The sequence below is a fragment of the Cyanistes caeruleus genome, chromosome 2, assembly GCF_971803275.1.
Source record: "Cyanistes caeruleus chromosome 2, bCyaCae1.hap1.1, whole genome shotgun sequence".
Classification (NCBI taxonomy): Eukaryota; Metazoa; Chordata; class Aves; order Passeriformes; family Paridae; genus Cyanistes; species Cyanistes caeruleus.
The window spans coordinates 108,137,550-108,160,465 of record NC_141702.1 but is presented as its reverse complement, the minus strand read 5'-3'; the positions used below and the strand labels follow the sequence as shown (position 1 = coordinate 108,160,465).

The following is a 22,916-nucleotide window of genomic DNA, read 5'->3' as shown; positions in this document are numbered from 1 at the left end:
TTCCTCAGAGTTTGCCACATTAAAAAGTACAAAGCCTTTGAAAGACTCTCTCCTCAGACAGCCATGTTCTTTTTGCTGGCTGCAGGGCACAGGATACAGAAGATTTTGCTTCAATACCACCTGGTTTTTGGTTACAGCTTTAAGAAAATCATTCTACTTCTGAAATATGGCAAAAGCTCACATTAAATGCACCTTGTTTTCCTGGATGTCATCCATCCATCCATCCATCCATCCATCCATCATCCATCCATCCATCCATCCATCCATCCATCATCCATCCATCCATCCATCCATCCATCATCCATCCATCATCCATCCATCCATCCATCCATCCATCCATCACCCATCCATCCATCCATCCATCCATCATCCATCCATCATCCATCCATCATCCATCCATCCATCCATCCATCCATCATCCATCCATCATTCATCCATCCATCCATCCATCCATCCATCCATCACCCATCCATCCATCATCCATCCATCCATCCATCCATCCATCCATCCATCCATCCATCCATCATCCATCCATCATCCATCCATCATCCATCCATCCATCCATCCATCCATCCATCCATCCATCCATCCATCATCCATCCATCCATCCATCCATCCATCATCCATCCATCCATCCATCCATCCATCCATCCATCACCCATCCATCCATCCATCCATCATCCATCCATCCATTTCCCTCCTTCCCTCTCTCCCTCCTTACCTCCCTCCCTTATTTGAAATTCTCCTCACTCTAGTTGCAGTGAGTTCTACTCCAGGCTTACCTTTCAAATGCCTTTTTATTCTTTTGGTCTTTTGGGAGGGGATGAAAACCATGGGGGTAAGAAGGGAGCTGCTGGAGACGTGCCTTTGTGTCAGCAAGTAATTAAAATAGGGCAGATCATCATCTTGTCTCGTGTAAAACCCTTTCCCCGTAAGGTTTCTCCAGACTAAGGGGATGCTAAACCCCCCAGCCTTCAAAGGAGTTCTCCACATGGATGTCTATGAATCCTGGACAACTGAGGTCCCTCTGGAGCTCTCTGCCTACCTTGTTCACCCTTGTCTACATGCAAGTGTTAACTGGAGCTTTGCAGACGTGAGGGAAGTGTGGAGATTGCATTATGCAAACAGACTCAGCTCCTCACTCCTCGCAGCCTCAGGCGTTGCCATCTGTGCCTGGTTGGCAAGGGGATGCCAGACACAGCACTGGCAGTGTTTCTCACCTTTTGAAAAATGTGACAAAGGGTCTTTAATTATGAAAGAAGTAACCAGAAGCCACTTGGGCTAGAACTCACAGGGGAACTCTTCACAGAAAGGAAATAAATGTATTTGCTGATGAATTATTCTGAGAGAGGAAACAAACCAAAGGATTCCTGGATGGTTATTTTACAGAAATTAGGTCAGACCTAATTAGTTGCATAAGTAATTGTCTGATTGCCTAACTAGTTAACTCTTAGAGACCTTTATTGACTCGTGGTGCATGTTTTACAGGAGAGGTCCCACTGCGCTTTACAAAATGCAGCTCCAGCACTGTGAGTTCTGGGACACAGCCCTGGTGGTGCTGTGTGATACAAGGAGGTTTATCTACAGCAACAAGGAGAGAGGCAAAATGGTAATTACTATGTTCACACGTGAGATTTGGCTGCCCTCCAAGTGTCCTTCGAGGTGTTTGAGCAATGGTGAGGCTGTTCTGAACACAGGTTGCCTATTTCCTCCCCAATTTCTCATGACTTCATAGCTTGCCCTCCTCAGGGATGAAAGCAGGTCTCTTCTGGTGAGCATCAAAACAGGACTAGCACCTACAATTAGGGCAGTCAAACTGAGAGGTCTCTGCTGAGGATCTGAGAGTGATGACTTCTCTGGTTTACACTGAAACAGACACCAAAAGCTGTTTTGGTCCAAGACCAAGTTCATGTCTGCATAATGGTGAGTGTAGGACAGACACTGAAGCAGAGCATTAGTTATGATGGTATTAAGTGTGTGGAAAAATATTCTGAGTGTTGCCATGAAGAAAAACAACACCTTTCTGGGAAAAAGAACAGAGTACTGACTCCTTGAAGGTTTTTTCAGTGAATAATGAATGTTTTGGTTGACTTCAGTGTAATCCACCAAAGGAAGGAAAACTGGTACTGGAAGTGGTGGTTGTGGGCAGCAGTGGTTTTTGAAGGAAGGAGGAACAAGAATTCTGGGAGAAAGGTAATGTTTGGTAGCAGGAGGAGTTGCTGGGAAAGAACTCCCAAACCTTGGGTAAATTGTTGTGGTTGAAAACAGTACCATAGCTATGCCACCTCTAGAAAAAAAGTCTAGTTCGACACAACTTTTTGCCCAGTCCAGGCTCTTAGCTCTGCAGAGAAAGAGTGTTTCAGCACAGGTACAGCACTGAGTAAAATCACTCTTTCTGGTGCCATTGTTAAACCTGGTATTTGGCCCAGCCTCCTGACAGACAGACCCCATGGTTATACTGAGAGACCCCATGGATCAGAGTGAATCCTCTCTGACTGCAGGCCTTGGTGGCAGGAATGAAAAAATAGACTGGATTTGGGCTTTTCTTTGATGTGGGTTCTGGCAGTTCTTGGAGCATTTGGGGGTCATTTAAAAACTGCCCTAATTTGGCTGTGCTTTTCTAAATTTGATGTCCCCACTTTATCGGGACTGTGTTTCCTTCTTCCTCCTTCTGCAGCCTCCCCAGGGCACTTAAGATGCCACCATGACATCTGTGGGACAAGGCAAAAATGCAGCTAGCAATGTGGGAGAGGAAAATAGTGAATCACCTATGTAAAAATTAGGGTTTTTTTCCCCTCCAGCAAAGTCCAGGGAATATGTAGAGTCAGAGAGAGGGATCTACTCAAATCACCCTGATTTTTGGAAATTGTCTGGCTCAAACAATGACTGTTTCAAAGCAGAATGTCTCAAGCTTAGCAAAGGGCTGGTTATACTCACAACAGTCACTCAAACAAATAAGAAAAAATGAGAGAGAGGGAGAAGATAGAAGGCAGAATAAGAAGACTTGTGCACCCCAGAATAGAGAGCTACAAGCAGTGTTCTGGTCTTCCAACTGCTGATTTCTGAAGTGTTTGTAAGGAATGTGGATTCTGTTCCTCACATGACTGAAAATAAAAGCAGAGCTCTTCCAAGCACAGACAGCACAAACCATGACTGTGTAAAGGGACAAGATGGGGTAAAGCTGAGGCAATGAAGAGGCAAGAGTATAGATCTCCAAGGGGTATGTGCCTGTCCACACCACATAGCCAAGAAAAGAAGAAACTGGGAGCATTTAAAGCCGATCAGGCATTTGTAACTCACAATGAATACACAGAATTGCAGTGCAAAGGTGACTGGTGCCTAGATGGCCCTGAAAGGAGCTGCTATCTCTCTTTCCAGAGACATTCTCTCCTTATAACAATCTTTTGCTTTTAAACACCATTAACTTCAATTTTACCTTTAGATTTTATCTCTCCATAGGATTTTTTCATGCAAATTTCTATTGCTTTCTTCTTGGGAACTATACTTCAGCTAAACTACCCCTTTAACGAAGAATTTTAGCACTGGATATTCAAATGACTCAACAGAAATGTCCATATTGCTCAATTCTGCCCTGCAATCTTCCACCCACTCACAAATACAGCACGTTTCCATCTGTGCACTGCTCTCATTGTGAACTTGTTGATTTTTCCTGTTCTTTTTTGGTGGGGATATGACTTGGTGCAGGTGTCCAGGCTGGGGTAAAAAAGACCCAGGTAACATATGGCAAACTCTGCATGAGACAGAAAACAGAAAGTACAATATTTTAGTTACAGCAAGGTTAAACAAAGCATATATCTGATGAGCTGGGCCTGGAAACATATTTTTGTCTCACCTAGCATAATTTCTGTTGGAAAACCAATGCTTTACAAAAGATTTTCCATGGACTTGGAAAAGTGGAGGGAAAAGGACTTCTCTGCAGTTTCTTAATGTTTGAAATCCATTCCTGAGTACTTTCATCCCTAATTAAAGGTCACCTACTGGTTTGTGAACAACTGTTAATGAAGAGTTTAATTATCCAGATGACAGCTATAAAATCCTACTCCTGTGCTTGAACGTTTTAAAGCAACAACACCCAGATTTTCAAATATGTGCTTGAAGCCAAGTACTTAGACAAAAGCTCTCATGGAAGAAGAGTGTGTATGTGCAATTCCCATTTGCATACACAATGGGAGATTGCATATGCCCATATTAAAGATGCAAATCTGTGAGGAGGCTTCTATGTGCTTACTTGACCATTTGAACCAGACCTACCTTTCTTTTCTGTTCTTTCATTCAGGGAGGGGAGGGATGCTTAAATTATTCCTTGAGGATAAATCATTTCGCATTATTAACTCTTCTTAACAACAAAGCTGCATAAATTAAATGTAAGATTATCTGCTGTGTTCTCTGTGGAATGATTAGGAGGGAATCTACAGGAAAGAAATGTGGTCAAATGATTTGAAGACTTGCTAAATGGGATGCAAATCTCATCTTGAATTCTTAACAAGCTCAAACACAGACCTGCCTTCTAATGAGCAAACTCTGCTTGGCATATCTGTGCAACCCCCAGAGCAAAGCTGTAGAGAAAATGGATCATGGTTCATTTTCTCTATTGAGTCAAGTTTTTGTTTTTATTGGCACTTTTGACCAGGTGCCCCTGGTGCTCCTATTACCTTTACCCATGGTAGCAATTTTCTCAATGCTGCCTTTAGAGTGCCAAGCTGAATGGCCTCATTTCTCATTTCCCATCACAACACCAGATGAATGCTTCTTGGGGAGGTCAGGTTTGGGTTCTCCACAAGCTACATGCCTGAAGGAGTGATGCTCCTATCAAAAAGCTCAAGAATTTGCTTTTTGTGTCCTCATTGCCAGCACAGTCTCATTGTGTCGCTCTGGTGATGCTACCATAAGGGCAAAGAGAATCACAACTCTTTCACACAGCATTTTTGGGGGCTTGGTGAAGACTAAAAGGTAATGATTGGCCACAATGAATAGTAATTCTACCCATAATAGACCAATTCCCAGGTTTTTCCTATGAATTAGAACTGGGTTTTGATTCAGTTTCATTGTTACATTTGGCTTGTCTCTTCTACTCACATGAGCATATATTAACACACAGACACATACTTATTTGTCTGAGCAAAATACTAAATAAAAGAGAATTACAAGCCCTGGCTCTAAAAATGAGGGGGAAAAAAAATCAGAATGCATCACATATGAAGAGCCATTCATATGAATTAAAGAGGAGAAATATGCCTGAGTTCTGTCAATGGTTAATATCTTATTTCATAAGAAATATGGGTTAATGCAAGAGATTTGCTAAAACAAAGACAGGTCAGTCTTTCTGTGTTATTTGCTGAAGAGGTTTCAAGCACACCTTTCTGTGCAGTGTTAACTCTCCAGGAGGCTGCAGGAGGGTTTTCTCTGCAGAGCCTCTCATCTGTAGGTCACAGTGACCTGACTGTGGGGGCTGCACTGCATAAATGGAGCTCTCCAGATAAGCAGCAACATTTATTGCATACTTTGTCAACATATCTCTGGCCACACACTTGTTCTCAAGGCACTCTGTTTTGATATTGGTTTTATTAAAATAGATTTCAGACAGGGAAATGTAAAATAGTTTAGAGATTGCAACATAAACATGGTCAAGAGCTGAGGAAATCCACACCAAACACCAGCAGGCTTTTTTGTACATTACAAGCACGGACAAAACGTATCTTGAGTTGTTTATTCTTTTTTTTCTTATACTGCTTTCTTCAAATAAAAACACTACTAAAAAAATCATACAAAAAGACCAATATCTCACACAAGGAAAGACACAAGTCCCACAGTGTCCATCACAATTTGAAAGATTATTAAAATTATAATCAAAAGCCTAGCTAAAGCCAAGGAGATCTAAGGACTAGAAGAGGGAGAATTTTGTCTGGGTAATGGCAGTCAACCTCTCAGCTTTGGAGCTGCCACCAGAGCTCCTGAACAGAATGTGTAGGCAGGATGATACGTCCTCCATGAAGCAAGATGTCCAGTTTTGCAGGCTTTACTTGCTCCTCAAGTATCAACTCACATGTCCTCTGGAGGAAGACCCATGAGCTAGGCGGCTCAATCGCTTGAGCCCTGATCTGACTCTGGCTACAAGACACAACTCTGCAAGGTCTCTTTTCAGGGATGTTAATTAGAAAAATGTATTTAACTGTGTCCTGATTCCACAAATGTCTGGGCAATGGGTTTGCATGGAGTAGATGGTCTGCATCAAGCTCGTGTGCCTGATGTATCTGTGAGAGGATTTACTAGATTGGTTTCTAGACTACAATGCCTGTGCCTTCCTGAGCTGCCAGGTCTCATTCCTGGTAAATGGACAGAACTCATGTGAAAAACTGACAAGCTGCAAGAATTTTCCCTATTTATCATCAAAAGTGGGGTGGTATTTACCAAAGAACATCCCTCATTTTAAGCCAAATAATAGATTCAGGACCCTTTTAAAAATATAACTGGATTATTTGTCATTTTGAAACCTCATCATTCAGTCACTTCCATTAGAATGGGTTTTAATGGCTGCACACCATCACACTGTATGTGATATAAAACATTTGTGAGAAAAAATGATTCCTCTGAGTACTCAGATGATCTTCCCAGAGATGAAGTGTCTTTCCCACTTTTCTCTTTCATTCTTCCTTTTCCTGGATCTTGGAGGGAGTGTTACTTGTGTTGAGTAATGAAATTTCCCCCGCCAAAACACACTGTCTTTGATCTCCCCTGTTTTATGCAGTAGGGAGCTGATAGTTCCTTCCCTGGCTAGGACTGAATGAATAGTCACCTCCTGTTGTTATTCATGTAAAATTCAGATGCTGAAATTTGAAGCCAATGACAGGGGAAATTATGGATAAAAGCATCAAGATTTGCTACTGAAATTTTATGAGCTGTAGGTAGGAAACATTCAAAGCACATCACATTTAACCATGAAGACTCCAAGCTTTTATAATTTCATGGGGCAGAACAGTCAGTTGTTTGTGAGATGGGAATGAAGCCCAGATTGCTCTCCTGGTGTTTTCTTAATGCCCACATATTCACACACAGACACATAATCAGCATGAGAAAACCCTACCCACCCATGAATCTTTGTTGCAATTTGGAATGATGATCCATGCAAAAATTAGATATTCAAATAATGTAAAAAGTCTGTACATTCATTGAGATGTTAGTAAAAAACCCTGTAAAATCAGGAAATCTTGATTAATTTTATTTTTCTTTCATTGTTGTTGTTATTTCAACATATACAGCTCATGATTTATTTCAGGTCTTTCAATCTGGACCAGCATTGATAATGTATGCATGAAGGATTTTTTTTTTTTTTGAGAAGGGAAGGAGAAATCCCAAAAAGATGTTACAAAAAAATCAGGATTTCACATGAACTTTTGTGCAGGGATTTGAAAGTCACATCTAGATCTGTTGTTCTTTGTGGAGCCCAGGTAGTATAATAGACAAATGCTTTTTGTATGGCAAACCTGCCTCACATGTCTTGGTGGAGCAGCCCATTGGACATAGCCAAGGCTTCCAAACACACAAGTGAATTCAACTTTGTGAAAACAACCTTAAAGAGCACCCTTTTTATTATGAGGGGTTTCTCTTGTCCTCATTCTTTCTCTTTCTTACCTTGAAAACAAATCTAACTTCTTGATGCAAACTCAGATGGAACAGATTTCTCTGAGCCTGCCCATCTAAACCAACACAAATACCACCCAAAGTGACACTTCTGTGCAGAGTAGGGCAGGTCCATACAGTGTGGAACAGCAAAGGTCCAGCACAGCTGGAGATGCCTCCTGCCTCCCTGGTGTGCTCAGCAGAAATGGAAACATCCTGAGATATTCACATTCCTAGTAAGTCTGTGCTGGAGGAGGGCTTAAATCCGTCTTCTGTCTCCTGTAACCCCAGGAGATATGATTAATGAAAAAAGCTAATTATCTGTATTGTTATAACACAATTCACATGAAAAGAAATTAATTCTATATATTTTTGAAACTGTATATAACCACTACTTAATTCTCAATAAGCAACTAACATCTCCCTAAAATGAAGGGAATCTCTGTCTGCATGGTGGGAGATACCAGTTTATGATCTCATTTATTTCTTGAGGCAGTTCTATATGAACACTTCGGCACTTTGTTCTTCAAGAACTGATGAAGATGATATGCCATCTCTGATGGTTGTTCATTGAACAAAAATAGGAAATTTGAAATAATTTTTTTTTCATACAACATAAGTTTGCATGCTATGCTGAAGTCATTGTTCAAATCCACATACTTGCAAGTGGTTATCACTCTGCCTCAGACACAAATTTATGCAAGCATTTCAGTTCAAATGATTCAGGGGAACTGAAGAATAAATAGTGCCATCACTGTTTTTTGATGTAGGAGGGCCATGGCCATTTCTTGTGTGGAAAGTATGGGCAGATGAGGAGATCTCAGTTCTGTAAATCTGGGCTTGCATTTCACAGCAACCAAACTTGCTCAAGAGAATGAAGAAATCCCTGCGGAAAGTCTTCGTGAAAATGGCGTAGAGGAAAGGGTTAGCGCAGGAGTTGATGGGGTAAAACAAAACCAGGAGGATCTTGGAATTGGACACCGTGATGAGGGGAACCTTGAGCGAGGCCGATATGGCAAAGAAAGATATGGGTGCCATGCAGAGGAAGTCGGTGAAGATCAGTATGGCCATGCGCTTGGCAATCTTGGTGTCACTGTTGGAAGAGACGACGATGGGGTTTCGCACAGTAAAGTAGATGCAGGTGTAGCAGACACAAATAATGACAAACGCGAGTACATTCAGCACTAAGAGAAACATAACGTAAGCCTGGGCAAATGGCGTTTCTATATCCATGGGCAGACAGATGCTGACCTTCATGTAGCTGCTGACCCCAAATATGGGAAGGAGTGCTACTGTGAATGCAAAGACCCAGCCAAAAATCATGACGATGACGGCATGGCGCAGGCGCACCTTGCGGTGCAGCTGCATGGCGTAGGTGATGGTGTGCCAGCGTTCCAGGGTGATCACCGTCAGCGTGTAGACTGAGAGCTCACTGGCAAACACCGTGAAAAATCCTGCAGCGTTGCAGCCTGCCCCGGTCTGCCAGTCTATGGCGTAGTTGTAGTACTGGCTTTTGGTCTGGATGTCTACAGAGGCAATAAACAGCAGGTAGATCCCTATGCAGAGGTCTGCAAAGGCAAGATTGCACATTAGAAAGCGAGGGACAGTGAGTTTGTATTGACTGCTTATTAAAATAATGAGGACCACAGTGTTCCCAGTAATGGCTAAAATGTTGATGAACCATATCAGGACTCTCAGGATGTTGTATCCCATGATATCTTCACACGGGTTGAAAGCATCAGGTTTAGGAGAGCAGGCTACATCAACTACTTCACTGCATAAACCATAGTCAAATTCATTCTCCGCTGGGTCAAATCCTATGCCGTAGTTGGAAATATAATCTTCAGCTGCAGACCTTCTCTGTAGTCTTTTGCCAGGCTTCTCCTCAAAGTCTTGTTTCACCTGAGATATGCTACATATCGGATGTAATTCAGTCCTGAAATTGTAGAAAGAGTAGAGTTGGAAGCTAAGAGACACAATATGAAGTAAAAAACAAACACAAAATCATCCAGTTTCCATTAACAGTGCAGTTTTTCTGGTTAGATGATTATATAGATTACCCTGGAGCCTGAAATTAATAGTGTGGCTGGTCCCCATTTATAAAATACAACAAGAACATGTAAATGACTTGGAAACATCATAAACTGCATGGGAAAGGAAAACCTAATGTTTGCCTAACACTCATGCTGCAGTTATCCACCTGAATAACACACTCTGTAAGAAACCTCCCTCATCTGAAATGAATTTCTCACCTAAGATGTCACTGAGAAGCTGATTTGTGCATGGGGGAAATGCATGGCAATGAACACCAATGTAAGACTGAGCTTTGATGAATGAGTCAAGTCAGCTGTGCTTATAAGGAGTTTGTATAACCAAAATAATGCTACTGTCTCTTAGAGTTACTCTCAAATTCCCTTTTTCCAAAAGGTATTGACCACCACCATCTTGTAACTCTGTCAGGGCACATAACTCCATTTTGTGCTGTTCATTTTGAGTACCTCATATTAGTGACCAGCCAGTAACACAAGTAAATAGCACAAATAAATTAATACAGGGCTCCAGATAATCTCTAGATGACAGATGCCAACAGAAGCACAAGGCACAGGAGACCATTTTGCTTAAAAACCCTATAAAAAGTGGACTAGAAATCGAGTGAAGTGAAGCAAAACCAAACCAAACCAACCAAACCAACCCAAACCAAACTTGACATTTTAATGGAAACTGTAGTTGCTTTTGTTTCTGTCAGAAAGTATTTTGTAAGCATTTTAAGAATTTTTAGCAGCACAGGTAAATACTACCCTTTTTGATATTTTTGTGTTTGGCTTTGTTTTGTAGAGTATTAGCTCTATGCTCTTCTCCATGCCTAGACCTACAGAAGAAACTAATATTTTGGCTGAGATGATAGAAAGATGATCAGCTTGAACAATAATATCAAGAAATATCAAGTATAAACATGAAATGAATGGTGAGTTTTTACAATAACTTTTTGGCTGCTTTAGAATTTGGCTGTCCCATGAACTTGCATCCACAGTTTTGGATGCAGACTGAGTTATGGAATAAAACAGTTGACATTTTGTTGTGAAACCAATGCAGTTCAGCTCTGCCTACATTTAGCTACAACCCAGACTGCAGTTTAGGTGTGTAATTTCTAGGACAGGACCCCAGGTTATCTTCCACCCTGACTCTGAGTACAGTTGAGAGAATAACTCTCTAGGCAAATAAAGGTAAAATTTTGAACAACTGGTAGCAGCCTAAAAGGAGAATTCTTTGTAACCTAATTTTACCCTTTGACTTTCTGCACTCACTATATCTTCTGAAAATTGAGTTTAAAGGGTCTGCAAGAAGGGAAAACTAATGAAGGTCCAGCACCAGAAGGTGAGGGACATTTCCTATGAGATTCTGAACATCCTCTACTATTATCAATATTTTTTATCTTGCCTGTCAACTGAGTCAGAAAACTGATTTTCTGTGAGGTCAAATATGCACTATGAAGGTCACAGTAGCAATAACAAGGCATTACATTTTGCTCTCCTGTGTTCTACTCGCATAAGGATGACTGAAGGGTCCAGAGTATTGATCAATATATCAACAGTTCTCTGGCTGAAAGAGAATACAGGCTTCCAAGGAGCAATAACAGGAGAAAAAGTCCCTCATTTTTTAGTGCAACAGGCACTTGGGGGCACTGAAAGCCACAGCAATTGGTGGTTCTTTGAAAATGAAGTGGGGGAAATGTTTGTAGCCAATCATTTCTCAGCATGAAGTAAAAATAAACCTTTTCTAAAATTTTGGAGGCACTGCCTGGACCTAAATATATGCCCAGGCAAGAGTGCCACATAAGGACAATGAAATATTTCTAATCATTACAATTCATTGATTCTTGCCTTATTTTTACAGCCAGTGTCCCAAATAAAAGCAGGGTCCCAAGGAATAAGGTGTTTGCTCCAAGGAAGGATAACGAGGGTGTCCTGCTGGTTCCCTGTATTGGGGGCAGGTAAGATGAAACTCCCAAGGGAAGGAAGAGCCATCCTCTGATACTGACTCCTTGTCATATCTTTGCCCTGTTTTTCTCACCCTTTGGGCTGTGCAGTGCATTCAGAGCAACAGGTTAAAACTTTATTTGCCAAGGGATGTGGGGATCCTTGCTTCCTGTTGAGACTGTGGGTGTCATTAGGCAGTTAATTTATTCCCTCTCTTTGTAAACATTTTTTATTGTTTAGCATTATTTTTCTCAAGTAAACTATAAAAATAAACTGGAGAAAGGGCAGCTTAGAGAACAAAATTGAAATTGGCAGACTGCTCTGACAAAAATAAACAAAAATTACTACCTTTGTACAAGCCGTTATTTAAGTTGTTATTTTATGCGCCTTGTCTGGATCTGGTGGCAGCAGGATCTTGTGTGCTGAGAAACACTCTCAGCAGAATAAATAGTCTTGACCTATGTTCTGTAATAAGTCCTATCTCACACCAATCATCCTCACCAAAAAGTGCCATTAAGTGAGTTGTGAGCAACTGATAGTATGTTCTTACGAAACGAGGCCCAAACACCATTCGTGATGCTGCCACATTTTTTGAAAAAGGAGGATTTCAAGTGACAGCTCCTCCAAAGAAAAACGATCAAGTGTAAGGACAGAGTCATATCAATGCCATTCTTTTGGGCAGAGGGTGATCTTTATGTCAAAGAAAGCCAAAATCTTGCTGAAGTTCATAATGGTCTATGTCAAGTTGAGGGTTTTAACATCTGGCCTCTGCCCTATCTACACTTCAAGGATATTATTTTCCAGTCATAGAAAAACGTGAGGGGAGTTCAACATACTGTACTAGACTTGCCTTAAGAATGCAGCTTACCTTCTCTTAGGCTAGCACCAAAATATTCAAACTACAGATCAATATTTAGTGTGTAATCCTTATTGGAATGAGAAAAACATCAAAACTATCTTATGTTTTAATGTGTGTCTCAGACTGGCAGAGCTGAGCTTGACCTGGCATCCTCCAAAACTTAGAAAGCACTGTTGCTGTATCAGGTTTAAGCTTTCCATTATCACAACAGCGTCTGTTTGCTGCTGCAGAGAGTTTTTGGAGAGGTGATTGAGCATGATCCACTATGGTAACTTATTTTATCTAGGGCTTTGAGTGCTGCAAGAATGTTAAAAAGGGAAAATCAAACATAAATGGGCAGCCAGAAAGGGGCCACACATCCCTTTCTTAATTTTTTCCCAGAGTTCCTGTGTGAACTCCAGATGCTGCTGCTGTGATCCTTAGAAATGCACTTCTGGGGGTGATGAAGCATCATTTTTATGCTCCCTGGACTACCTGGAACTATTTTGTGACCCAAATGGCCACAAGGAATGACTGTCTCCTGTGAAGGTGTACGACAAGCCAGGTCACACCAGGGCTCCCACCACCACAAGCAATGCCTGCTGCTCTGAGCCGAGCACAGCTCTTACCAAAGGGATATTACACATTGTGTGATCAAGCACTATGCAAACTATTAATAACTTTTAAACAGCTTGAGCAGCCTTCAGTGCACAAGCAGCTTGTGCCAGCTGTCACAAAAACTGCTTTGAAATGAAAGAGGGTGTAGCTACTGTATGTGTGACTAATCTCTGCTGAAGTGTATGGTAATACTTTCAGTCTTCAAACCAAACCATGCATCCACTTTCTCTCTTTAATCTGAAGAAAGGATCTCAGTTTCATACCAATTCCAGTACAGGAGACATGACTGTATGAAAGAAATGACAATTTTTAATTATGTTAAAAAGAAGCTGACAGGAAGGGTTCATCTAAATAATAGGTTCTCATAATTTTGCATTTATGCTTAATGTTTGATAGAAAATACATCTGGTAACTATTAAAGGCATGGGTAAATATATTCAATTTTGTTCTGTTGACCAGGGTGGTGCAGCTGTGACCAGACTTGCTCCAGAAGCAGCCCCACCATGCCATGGCATTCCAGCCCTGGAACATCCACTCTGGGGCTATGTGAGCTCTTCACAGGTTTCTTGGCATTTCTTTGCAAAATTACACTTACCCAGGCTGTGGAAAGGGCTCTGTTTTATTCTCCTTGCCTTCTTGCTGGCCAGGGAAAGGCTTCCAAAAGTGGAGCTAGGGGGAAGTGAGTGCTGTGGACTTCAATTCCATGTAGAAAGTGAGTGGCATGGAAGTTTTTCAAAGCCCAAGTGAGGGGACTAGATACTGAGTGCTTACCACAAGGTCAGGGCTGTTTCCTCCTGTAGCTTTCCTTCAATAGAAACTCTTAGTTTTTGAAAAATCTAGTTGCCCAATTTAAGTGGCAGGTTCTGGGATTTGGGTCCTGATTAGACCCAAACAGCCCAGACGCCAAGTGCCTTCAAAAATACGAATCACAGTGGTATCAGTGTTCCTTTGCAGGTCCAGAACTACACATGCTTTTACTGGGCTCATTGGAAAATAACACTTTGCCACCAGTTCTGGAAGGACTGGACCCATTCTGCATTCCCCTTCTGCTTAGAAGCTACCAGGCACTGTGTCTGAACAAGACTGCACAAGTGTGTGAAAAAAGTCACCTGCTGATCAACTGTTCTAGTGAAAACCTAACATTTTGGATCAAAAATGGATAATGAGGGATGGATCCTGTCAGATATTCTGTTATCACTACGGTGTTCATCATCACACTTGCACTCTTTACACAGTTTTGTAAACACATGTAAATGATATTTATTAGCTATCAGCAAACTCAGTTATCTTCCCTTGCCTGGTGACAATACAATGCTAAAAGTAAAAGAAATGGCTATTAAGGGTATTAGTATTAAAATATAAGCTACTAACAGTTTAAGCTTTCTCTGCATGGTTTTACTTTTCTTAGAAGTTTTATGCCACTTATGAAGACGATGTCTTGAATTGTAACAATGATTCATAATTTCTTTTCCGCCATGGCAAAGCCCAAGTCTTTCAGGACATACAGTAAAGGAAGAATTTCCAACAATAACAAGGGTTTTCATGGGTACCAGTTCCTCATGTTTTCCAGTGGCACAGATTCAGGAGGTTCACTAACTACTAAATGTGAACACTTCAAGACCATATGACTGAGGTGAAAATACTCAATGAGAATCACTGATACCTAAAGTCTTGCTGCAACTTGTTAATGGAAAATTAAAAACAGCATGGAAAATTACCTTTGGAGTCTAAAAAGACACCTTAGCCTCCCACCCTGCTCTGTTGGTTTCTGTGAAATGGATCTGCTCAGAAAACATGTCCCAAAATGCTGTGAATATGAACTCAACAGATAATGTATCTGTGATGCTTGGCTGGCAGTGCTCCAACATCAATGAGGTTTTCTGAAAGAAGACTTTGGGATCACTCAGTGGTCCTGTTGCCCTCCTGGACTGATGAACAAGTGTTGACCAGCTTCTCTGCAAACACAGCCTTCCCTCCAGTTACCTTCTGAAAAAGTGATCAAATTTTTTCTGTTTAATGTCTTTGGTGTAGCTCCAGGCTGGTCCCAGTGAAAGATGGAATTATGAGAGGTGTGGGCAGAGTTGTGTCTGAGGAAAGCGATGATGCTTCCAAAATTTAATAATTCCCTGCATTGGAGAGGCAGTGTACTGTGTAGCATGCATAAACCTGTATGCATTGTGTATTCATTTATTTCCATCCATTTACTCACCTGCACTGAAGAGACCTTTTCTATCCACATTTTGAGGAATTTTATTTAATTCACTATCAACTGCTGAAAAGCACCAGAAAGAAAAACAAATTAAATCACTTACTTTTGTCTTTTCCAGTTTGTAAATGCACAGCAATGGCTAGGATAGGTGAAGTTTGCCTCAATCAAAGATCTAAATTTGCTTAAGTCAGGAAGCTTTTTTAAATTGTATGTAGACCTTGCTCTTAGCTTCTTAATGAATTCTAATCCATGACTTGGCAGGAAACTGATTTTCGTGCTGGAAATATCCCTTTAAGAAAACATATAAAAATCTTGGTAAAAGCAAATTTACTTCTGCTCAACAATGGATATGTGTTTTAGACTGTCCTACTTATTCTCAGAGTAGTGACTGGAAACAGATCAGCTGGAAATCTACATTGAAAGGATGATCCAATGCTAAATTGGGTGTTCCTCCAGCAAACTGAGCTAATATCCATTGTAAGGAGCAATCAAGTGATGCTACTCTGTGAGAATAAAAGAAAAAAATCCCATAATGTTCTGGATAAAAATTAGCAGGCATATAAACTATTACTGCCATATGATGCTGGGTTTAGTAAATACTCAGCAACTACAGTGAACATCCCAGAATACTGTTAAAGGACAAAAAGAAAGGCTGATGAAATCACGATAGAAGTTTGCTATATGAACATCACATCATAGGAAGGCTGCTGTAGAAAAAGCAATAAACACAAAGAGAGAAGCTCACATGTGGGTACAGATGTTGGGACAGGTTGGGGATATCAGATTTTGTACTCATTAGGAAGAAAAAATGATAAAAGAGAGACAGGAGTGGCATTGTTCAGGCTGTTAGGAGCAAAAAAATCCCAACAAATCCTTCTTGGAGGTTTAAAGAACAAATATAGCACAGACTGAGGAAAAGACAGAGGCACAATTGCAGGAGGTTAGGAGAAATGAGTTAGTGTTTACTGTGGGGCAGGCTATCAGAGGCAGAGATGGAATCAGCAGCCATGAATGGACTAAAAAGAGCATTAGAGGGGTTTTAAAAGGAAACATGTTCTGCAAATACTTAATCTTGTACCATGCAAGTGAAGAAAGGGAGGAAGCACCAAGAGTGCTCCATCTCCAGGCTAAGAGATACTTGGGAACATATCCCCATAGCTCCAGGCTGTAACAGCTGAGGCAGAACATCTCTGCATTTCCCTTACTGGGACACAAACCATGCCCTGCAGATCATGACTGCCAGACATCAACTCCTTGCTCTGAAGAGCAAAGGTAAAAATCAACTGCACAAAATCATCTTTCCTCCATGAAGCCCTGTGCTCTCACAGCCTCAGACTGATCCAGGATGTAGTGTGCTGAGGCTGCTCTTTATTCTCCAAGGTAAGAAAAGATTTCTCCCTAATCAAGGAATTGGACTGACAATGTTTGCAGTTTTCTCCATGTCCCCTCGAAGCTACAGTTTCCAATTCATCTCTGACAGTGTGATATCAGGACATGTCATTTGATCTCTATCACCCAACATTCACAAATTGTTTTTTTTATTATTGCATTAACACAGAAGAGTGGTGCTATGTGAGGGGAGACCAGGTTTTAGGAGCATGTAATAAAGTTTAGACAGTTGCTATGTACCACACACACATTTGCACCTCTGTTCTCTGGTCTAGAAAGCAAAATTAATACCAGGAAGGGGAAGGAAGCTTGAGATCCAGCCAAGCCTAAGAAGTCACAGGCAGATGATAAAGCATTTTGTAAAATTGGTGAAGATGATCGTTGTGTCCATGCTGTGCCCACAGCTGAGGCTTTACATCCAGTCTCTGAAGGAATATTCCACCTTCAACAACTGGACCATGGTCTGGGGCAGCAGAGGAACAAACACAAACTCCACTCTGCTGCCCCAATTTGGGACCATGTCTGGGAGACAGAATGTACTACAAAGTGCTATGAACTTCTGCAGGGCAGGCTGAGGGAAGCCACATCTCTCACTGAAGACGTCCTGAGGTCCTGGGCCTGTTTCTACAGGAGCTAAACCTGGCAGCTGCTGAGGAATTTTAGGCTATCGATTTCTCCCTTAGATGCCTGAAGAGGTAATTTGGTTGCAATGAGCAGCCTCAATTTTCACAGTGTCCTCAGTGCTCTGCCTAATGAAAACTGTCACCCACAGTATATGTTCATGAGTCAAAAACTAAACAGCAGGTTTCTGCTTAAATCCATGACAGCATCACTCATGACATCATTAAGAGAATGTGTAACTTCATAGTTCTGAACAAGAGCACAGAAAATGTTTTCTTTGACTTTTTAGCTAAAAATAATTACTGAGTCCAAACTGGTATTACACTGTGTGGAAATAAGCAAATATTGAATATATGAATATATGAATAGCACTTAAAAATAACTAAAAGTTTACTAAATCTCTCATCACTAAACAGTTTTAAAGATATAAAATATTTTTTCAACAAATTATGTTTCTTTTTTAAGGAACTTTTCTTTTTATGCCAATTGTCACATGTAAACAGAATTGAGTTAGGGAAAGTGCTTTGCATACCCTTGTGGGGTTTTTTTCAGTATGTCTGTGAGGGATACCTATGGATGCACCACTGACAAGCCCCAAAAAGCAAACACAGACATTGTGCAGGTGGTTTAGTAAATTACTCCTGAGTAATTACTGAGATACCACACACACACCCCTCAGCACAGAGGATATTTGGGATGCTGTTCTCTAGTTAGAGGTTTGATACATTAAATAAGCCTGATGAACAAGATTATAAAGTGGAAGTAGGAAATCAAACCAGAAGGCATCAGCAATTGAAATACGTGTTCTTGTGTTATCGTTGTTTGGCTGTGAGTCATCAGCCTTGACAGCAGCCGGTGCAGGAACAGCAAAATGAATCCACCTTCTCTTCCAATCACTTCCCTTTCCCACTGGGAGTCTCTGTTGGATTAGCAAAAGTACTGACCGGCTGATGAGGTCTGAAAGGCACCTACAGAAATGGCAAAAAATAGCTCCTGGAGCAGAAATCAAAGCAGGGTAGGTGGATTGGGGAGAACAATTTTCTTTGTGCTTGTATCTAAACTGATCTCTGGCTGCTCTTCAGGGACTCAGCTGTTGAGCTGGGATCTACTGGAGCTCTCCTGCAGCCTCCATATGTGGGGTTACCAATGGAGAGAAATTGCAAGGGTGGGGTGGGCCACAGCCATACTTCACCCTGCATTGAGTCAGGACACAGCTAAGGACACCAGCAAAGGCTGGTGCAAACCACTCAGCTCTGAGAAGAGCAACAGACAATTAAATGAAACAGTGCAGCTGAAAATTGAAGCTATGAAACTCCAAGTTGTAAACAGCGCGTGTCTCTGTATAGAAGGAATATATATAGTTGTGGGATTTAATAGCTATATGATTTACTGGCCCACTGTCAATGCCAAAATCCTTTAACTCAAAATTTGATGTCTTTCCCAAAGAGAGATTCCAGTTCAGCCAGGAGCTGTAAGTTTGAGAGAGGAATTAATTTGTGAAACTCTGTAGCCTGTACAAGGCCTATGATTGGTGCTGTCTCTTTGTGTTTGTGTTTCTTTCACATTACTTTAATATGATGAATTATAAAATAGAAGTTGGCATTAACTGACTCTGTAACACTGGCTTGGGAAGATCAAGAGTTAAACCACCTTGATGTTCATTCTATTAAAACACTGCAGTCTGCAACATGGATTTGATTGCAGCAACAGCAAAAATATGATTTGTCCCAGGAAAGATATGATTATGGGTCAATCATTTCTACAAGTGAAAGCACATCCCTGGTGTACACCACAGTGATGGATGAGTAAGAAGGCTCTTCTTTCATGATCTCATCCAGGATAAAAAGGTAATTTCCCATCCGCGGAATAGTGGATGTATTGGTAATGGAACAGAAAACTTTTTACACAAATAACTCAGTGTTAGAAATTGAACTATCAAATGAATCTCAACTACAGGCAAATCAATTTGATAAACCTTCAGAATATGATTGTATCAAGTATAGCTTGCAAAGAAAATGCATTTACTTTTCGCTACAGGAAACAATGATTTCCCAAAGAAACGCCTATGACATTACTGATGAAAAGATGCTCCCGTGTCAGTCTTTTCCAAAATAAGAAGATGCTTAGAAGAAAAAATGGAAGTGAAGCATAATGCAGTAAACCCAGCTCTTTATATCATAGATACATTGACCATCACACAGTAGAAAATGAGGCCTTCAGAAGAGCTCTGGACTCAACCCAAGGTTAATCAGTTATTTTTTTCCCTCCTTTTCAGATTTGTAACCACTCTAGCATCTGTGTAAAATCATCCAACAGCTCCCATGACCCCTCTCACTCATTTGGGGTGACTTTTAGCCCTCTCTGGACAACCAGGGTAGATGCAAAGAGAGAAAGTTTCGATGAATCAGTGAGGAAAAAAAAAGAATCCCACATCTCTCTTGCAGACCTTACATGTGGCTCTTGTGCTCAGAAACACAGGCAGCTGTGCAAACTCATATATTTTTGGAGCCTATGGCAAACTGTGGCTTGAGGTAATAGTGGCTGAGATCCATGAGCATCCTACAGCTGAATTTTCCACTGCTAAGTTCTCAATCCCCAGCTCATCACCCACCAAGGACATCCTGCTGTAACTATGTGGGATGTATCTCATACCTACCCCAATCCCCATCCCTGTAGGATGGGAATTAAGCTGCACAGATGCAGAGGCAGATGTTCAGTGGTAAGTAATTCAGATTTCAGCACAAAGAACCACTCACCCGGTCTTGATTTTGCTCAAAGAGAAAACCAAAAGCATTTTTTTCTAGAGCATAAAACAAAGCAGAACTACTCCTCTCCTGCACAGTTTAATAAACTGTGGAGAGAAACCTGGATCTAAATCTCTCACCCTCAATACTCTCAAAATCTTGAGGATAAAGTGAAAATAAAGTTCTAGACTGAAATTTCAATTATGGCTTCCTTTTTTTTTTTATTCAGAACTAGACCTCTGGTCTTGAACTCCAAGGTTTGCAAGAGGTTGAAATCCAGACTGGCATTCATATGTTCTTCTCTGACTTTTTCTAAGGAGTCAGTAATGAGAAAAATGTAATCCAAATACTACTTACAAAACAACAGGTCCATTGGCTCCCTGGAAGACCTCATTTGGTAATTTTTCTAGGTTGTGATTGTCACTTAGATTTCTGAAAAACACAATATTTTATGCTGAAACAATCTGAGACTAAAAAGAAAATAAAATCTTGCAGAAGTTGCTATCTTCATTTTTCAGAATTGCAAACAACAGAAATAGTTACAGCTCATCCAGGTATGTCCCATTAAATGCATGATTCTCAATGTCCTGAATTCCATTTTTATTGAGCCATCTGCAATAGAGAAAAGGAAAAGAGAGTTGTGTTCTTATTTATGCTTCATGACTAAAATGCATGTAGCTCAAACCAGGGAATCTCAAACAAATGAAATCATTAAATGGACACTGAAATGATGAAATTTCTACAAATCCTAGCCTGTAAGATCCCAGTAGCTGGAGGAAGGCTTTGAAGGGAGCAGACATGAATAGGGTGGATGAGTGCTAGCATCGGAGACAGCAGCTGGAGTAAATTCTTGAAGTAAGGGCAGAGATGGGGGAAAATGCTGGTGCTGCTCATGGCTCCAGAGCAGAGGAGCCAGGGAAACCCAGGTCTTTCCTGTTGGTGCTGTCAGTGTTGCTCAGTTTTACTCTTAGCAAGATGCTTTTGAAACGCTGGGCCACCGCTTCATCTTTGCCAGTTATTAGGGAAAAAAGCCTGTTGTGTGCCATGGGCTCACATCCACAGCCAGGCAGGTGGAGGAGGTGGGCTGACGTTCACTGAGCCAGGCAGGAGAGCAGGAAGGGGCAGCCAAACTGCCCAGAAAGCAGGTGATTCCTCCTACACTGCTGCCTTGACAAATTACACTCCCTGTCTGCTCTGCTGCCCAGTCCTACCTCCCCAGGCTCCTTTCCCCAGGAGGAGACATAGGTAGTGAACCTGGCAATTGAAGCTACTGGGGCTCTCTGCCAAGTTTTTGCTCTGGTGCATTACCTAATTAATGTTTAATGACCTTCCCTCTGTCCCTTTGTGGTCCTAAAAATTTACATTTAGGTCAGTTATATTTATCATCTTTACTGCGTAATCATTCATCGCGCCTTAAACGTCACTTTGCAGCTCACGCCCTCTCCAACAGGCAATGACAGGTCTGATTGATGGCAAAAATGGCCTGATTTAATTAAACTGTCAGCAAACCTGGACTCTTTTCTAATTCACTTTGAAAGCTGAGCATGCAAGTGACCCACTTATCTGAGGTCTGAGGTGGTGAGCTAAGGTCAGCTTGGAAATCAGTCATGGGTCTGGCTGAAAGGATTGCTCTTTTGACCATGACAGGCAGATGCACATAGCTCTGTGTCTATAATGTCTGTCAGGCTGGATCAGGAGAACTGTCACCGTCCCCTTCGCTTGCCAGCACTATTAGACATGAATGAGCAGGCATGGAGGAGAGACAGGTCCCTGCTTACAGAATTTGAAGCATTTATTATATTACATTGATCTTATAAATTTGTAGCTGCCAGGCTGATAGATATGTTTTTAATCACACTATTAGCACTTACTGCATTCTCTCACTGAACATGATGTTAATGCAATGAGATACTAAGGTTGTAAAACAGAGTCACTGTAGCCACACAGGGTGGACTATACACTGCTGTCACCTGGCTAATAGCATCTAAGTAGTAAAAAGAGCAAAAAAATTACCCAAATCCCAAGACCTCATTATAGTACACAGAGATAAATTCCTGTTGAGGCAAATTCTCCCCTCACTTCAACCAGCATCCTTACTGACTCCACTCTCTTACATTAGCAAGTTGATAATTTAGGTGGAGATCAGAGCTTGGACATGGGGGCTTTTCCTTCTCATTTCATGGCTAGAGCAGGTTTTTAAAACTCTAAAATTCTTCCAGTGCAAGAGGTTACTGCCCCTGAAGTATCATTTACTTCCCCTCTATTTTGGGACTGGAAAGACCTGTCTTAGAACCTATGTGGCATGCAGACCTGGAAGCATGGTGAATTTCTTTCATAAATTTCTAGCACTTCATTACCCTCAGTCTCCTCAGTGCTGATCCCATGCATAGCATAGGATCAGATGCAATCTAAATTACTGGCATAAATGTGCTCATAGCCTGCCACAGCTAAGCCTATTAGAATGGTTTCCCCCTAGAATGTGGGGGTTCAGTGGGTCCTGGGTGATTTTAATCATCTTGATATGCCTGCTTTTGCTAAGTGATATTGCTGTGGCTCTGTTGAGTTGCCGTGACTTCAGTTTTGTACAGAAAAATGGCAAATTTGTGCCTAAAATGAACTAAGTTCACCACAGCACAAAGAAAGCCTAATCAGGGACTCTCAAAGGGCACACACAGGGCCTCTGTCCTGAATTGCTCTAGGGAGAACTAGAGCAAAGCCAGGACATTTTCTGACCAGGGTGCTGGAGGCCAGGTCTGCTCACAAAGCTCTTGCTGCTCCTGCACTTCCAGGGATGGGGCATCCACGACTTCTCTGAGAAACCTGTTCCACTCCCTTACCCCCCCACAGTAAAGAATTTCTTCCTGATATAAGCGATGAAACAT

The 22,916-nt window shown here is 41.3% G+C and overlaps 1 protein-coding gene across 10 annotated transcripts in view; it reads right to left on the bottom strand.

The window, feature by feature from the left end:
• Positions 1–5,564: 5,564 nt before the first annotated feature.
• FSHR (follicle stimulating hormone receptor) overlaps positions 5,565–22,916 on the bottom strand; it is an 81,278-nt gene continuing 63,926 nt past the window's right edge. For 6 of the 10 annotated variants that reach the window (XM_023922967.2, XM_086878988.1, XM_023922969.2 and 3 more), the window contains 4 exons: positions 20,578–20,646; positions 20,392–20,466; positions 15,384–15,569; positions 5,565–9,574 (listed from right to left, as the gene is read on the bottom strand). In XM_023922967.2, coding sequence (XP_023778735.2) covers positions 8,347–9,574; positions 15,384–15,569; positions 20,392–20,466; positions 20,578–20,646 — 1,558 coding nt within the window. In that variant the 3' untranslated portion in view covers positions 5,565–8,346. The remainder of the gene's footprint in view (positions 9,575–15,383; positions 15,570–20,391; positions 20,467–20,577; positions 20,647–22,916) is intronic. The other 4 variants (XM_023922970.2, XM_086878991.1, XM_086878992.1 and 1 more) reach the window with 1 other exon arrangement.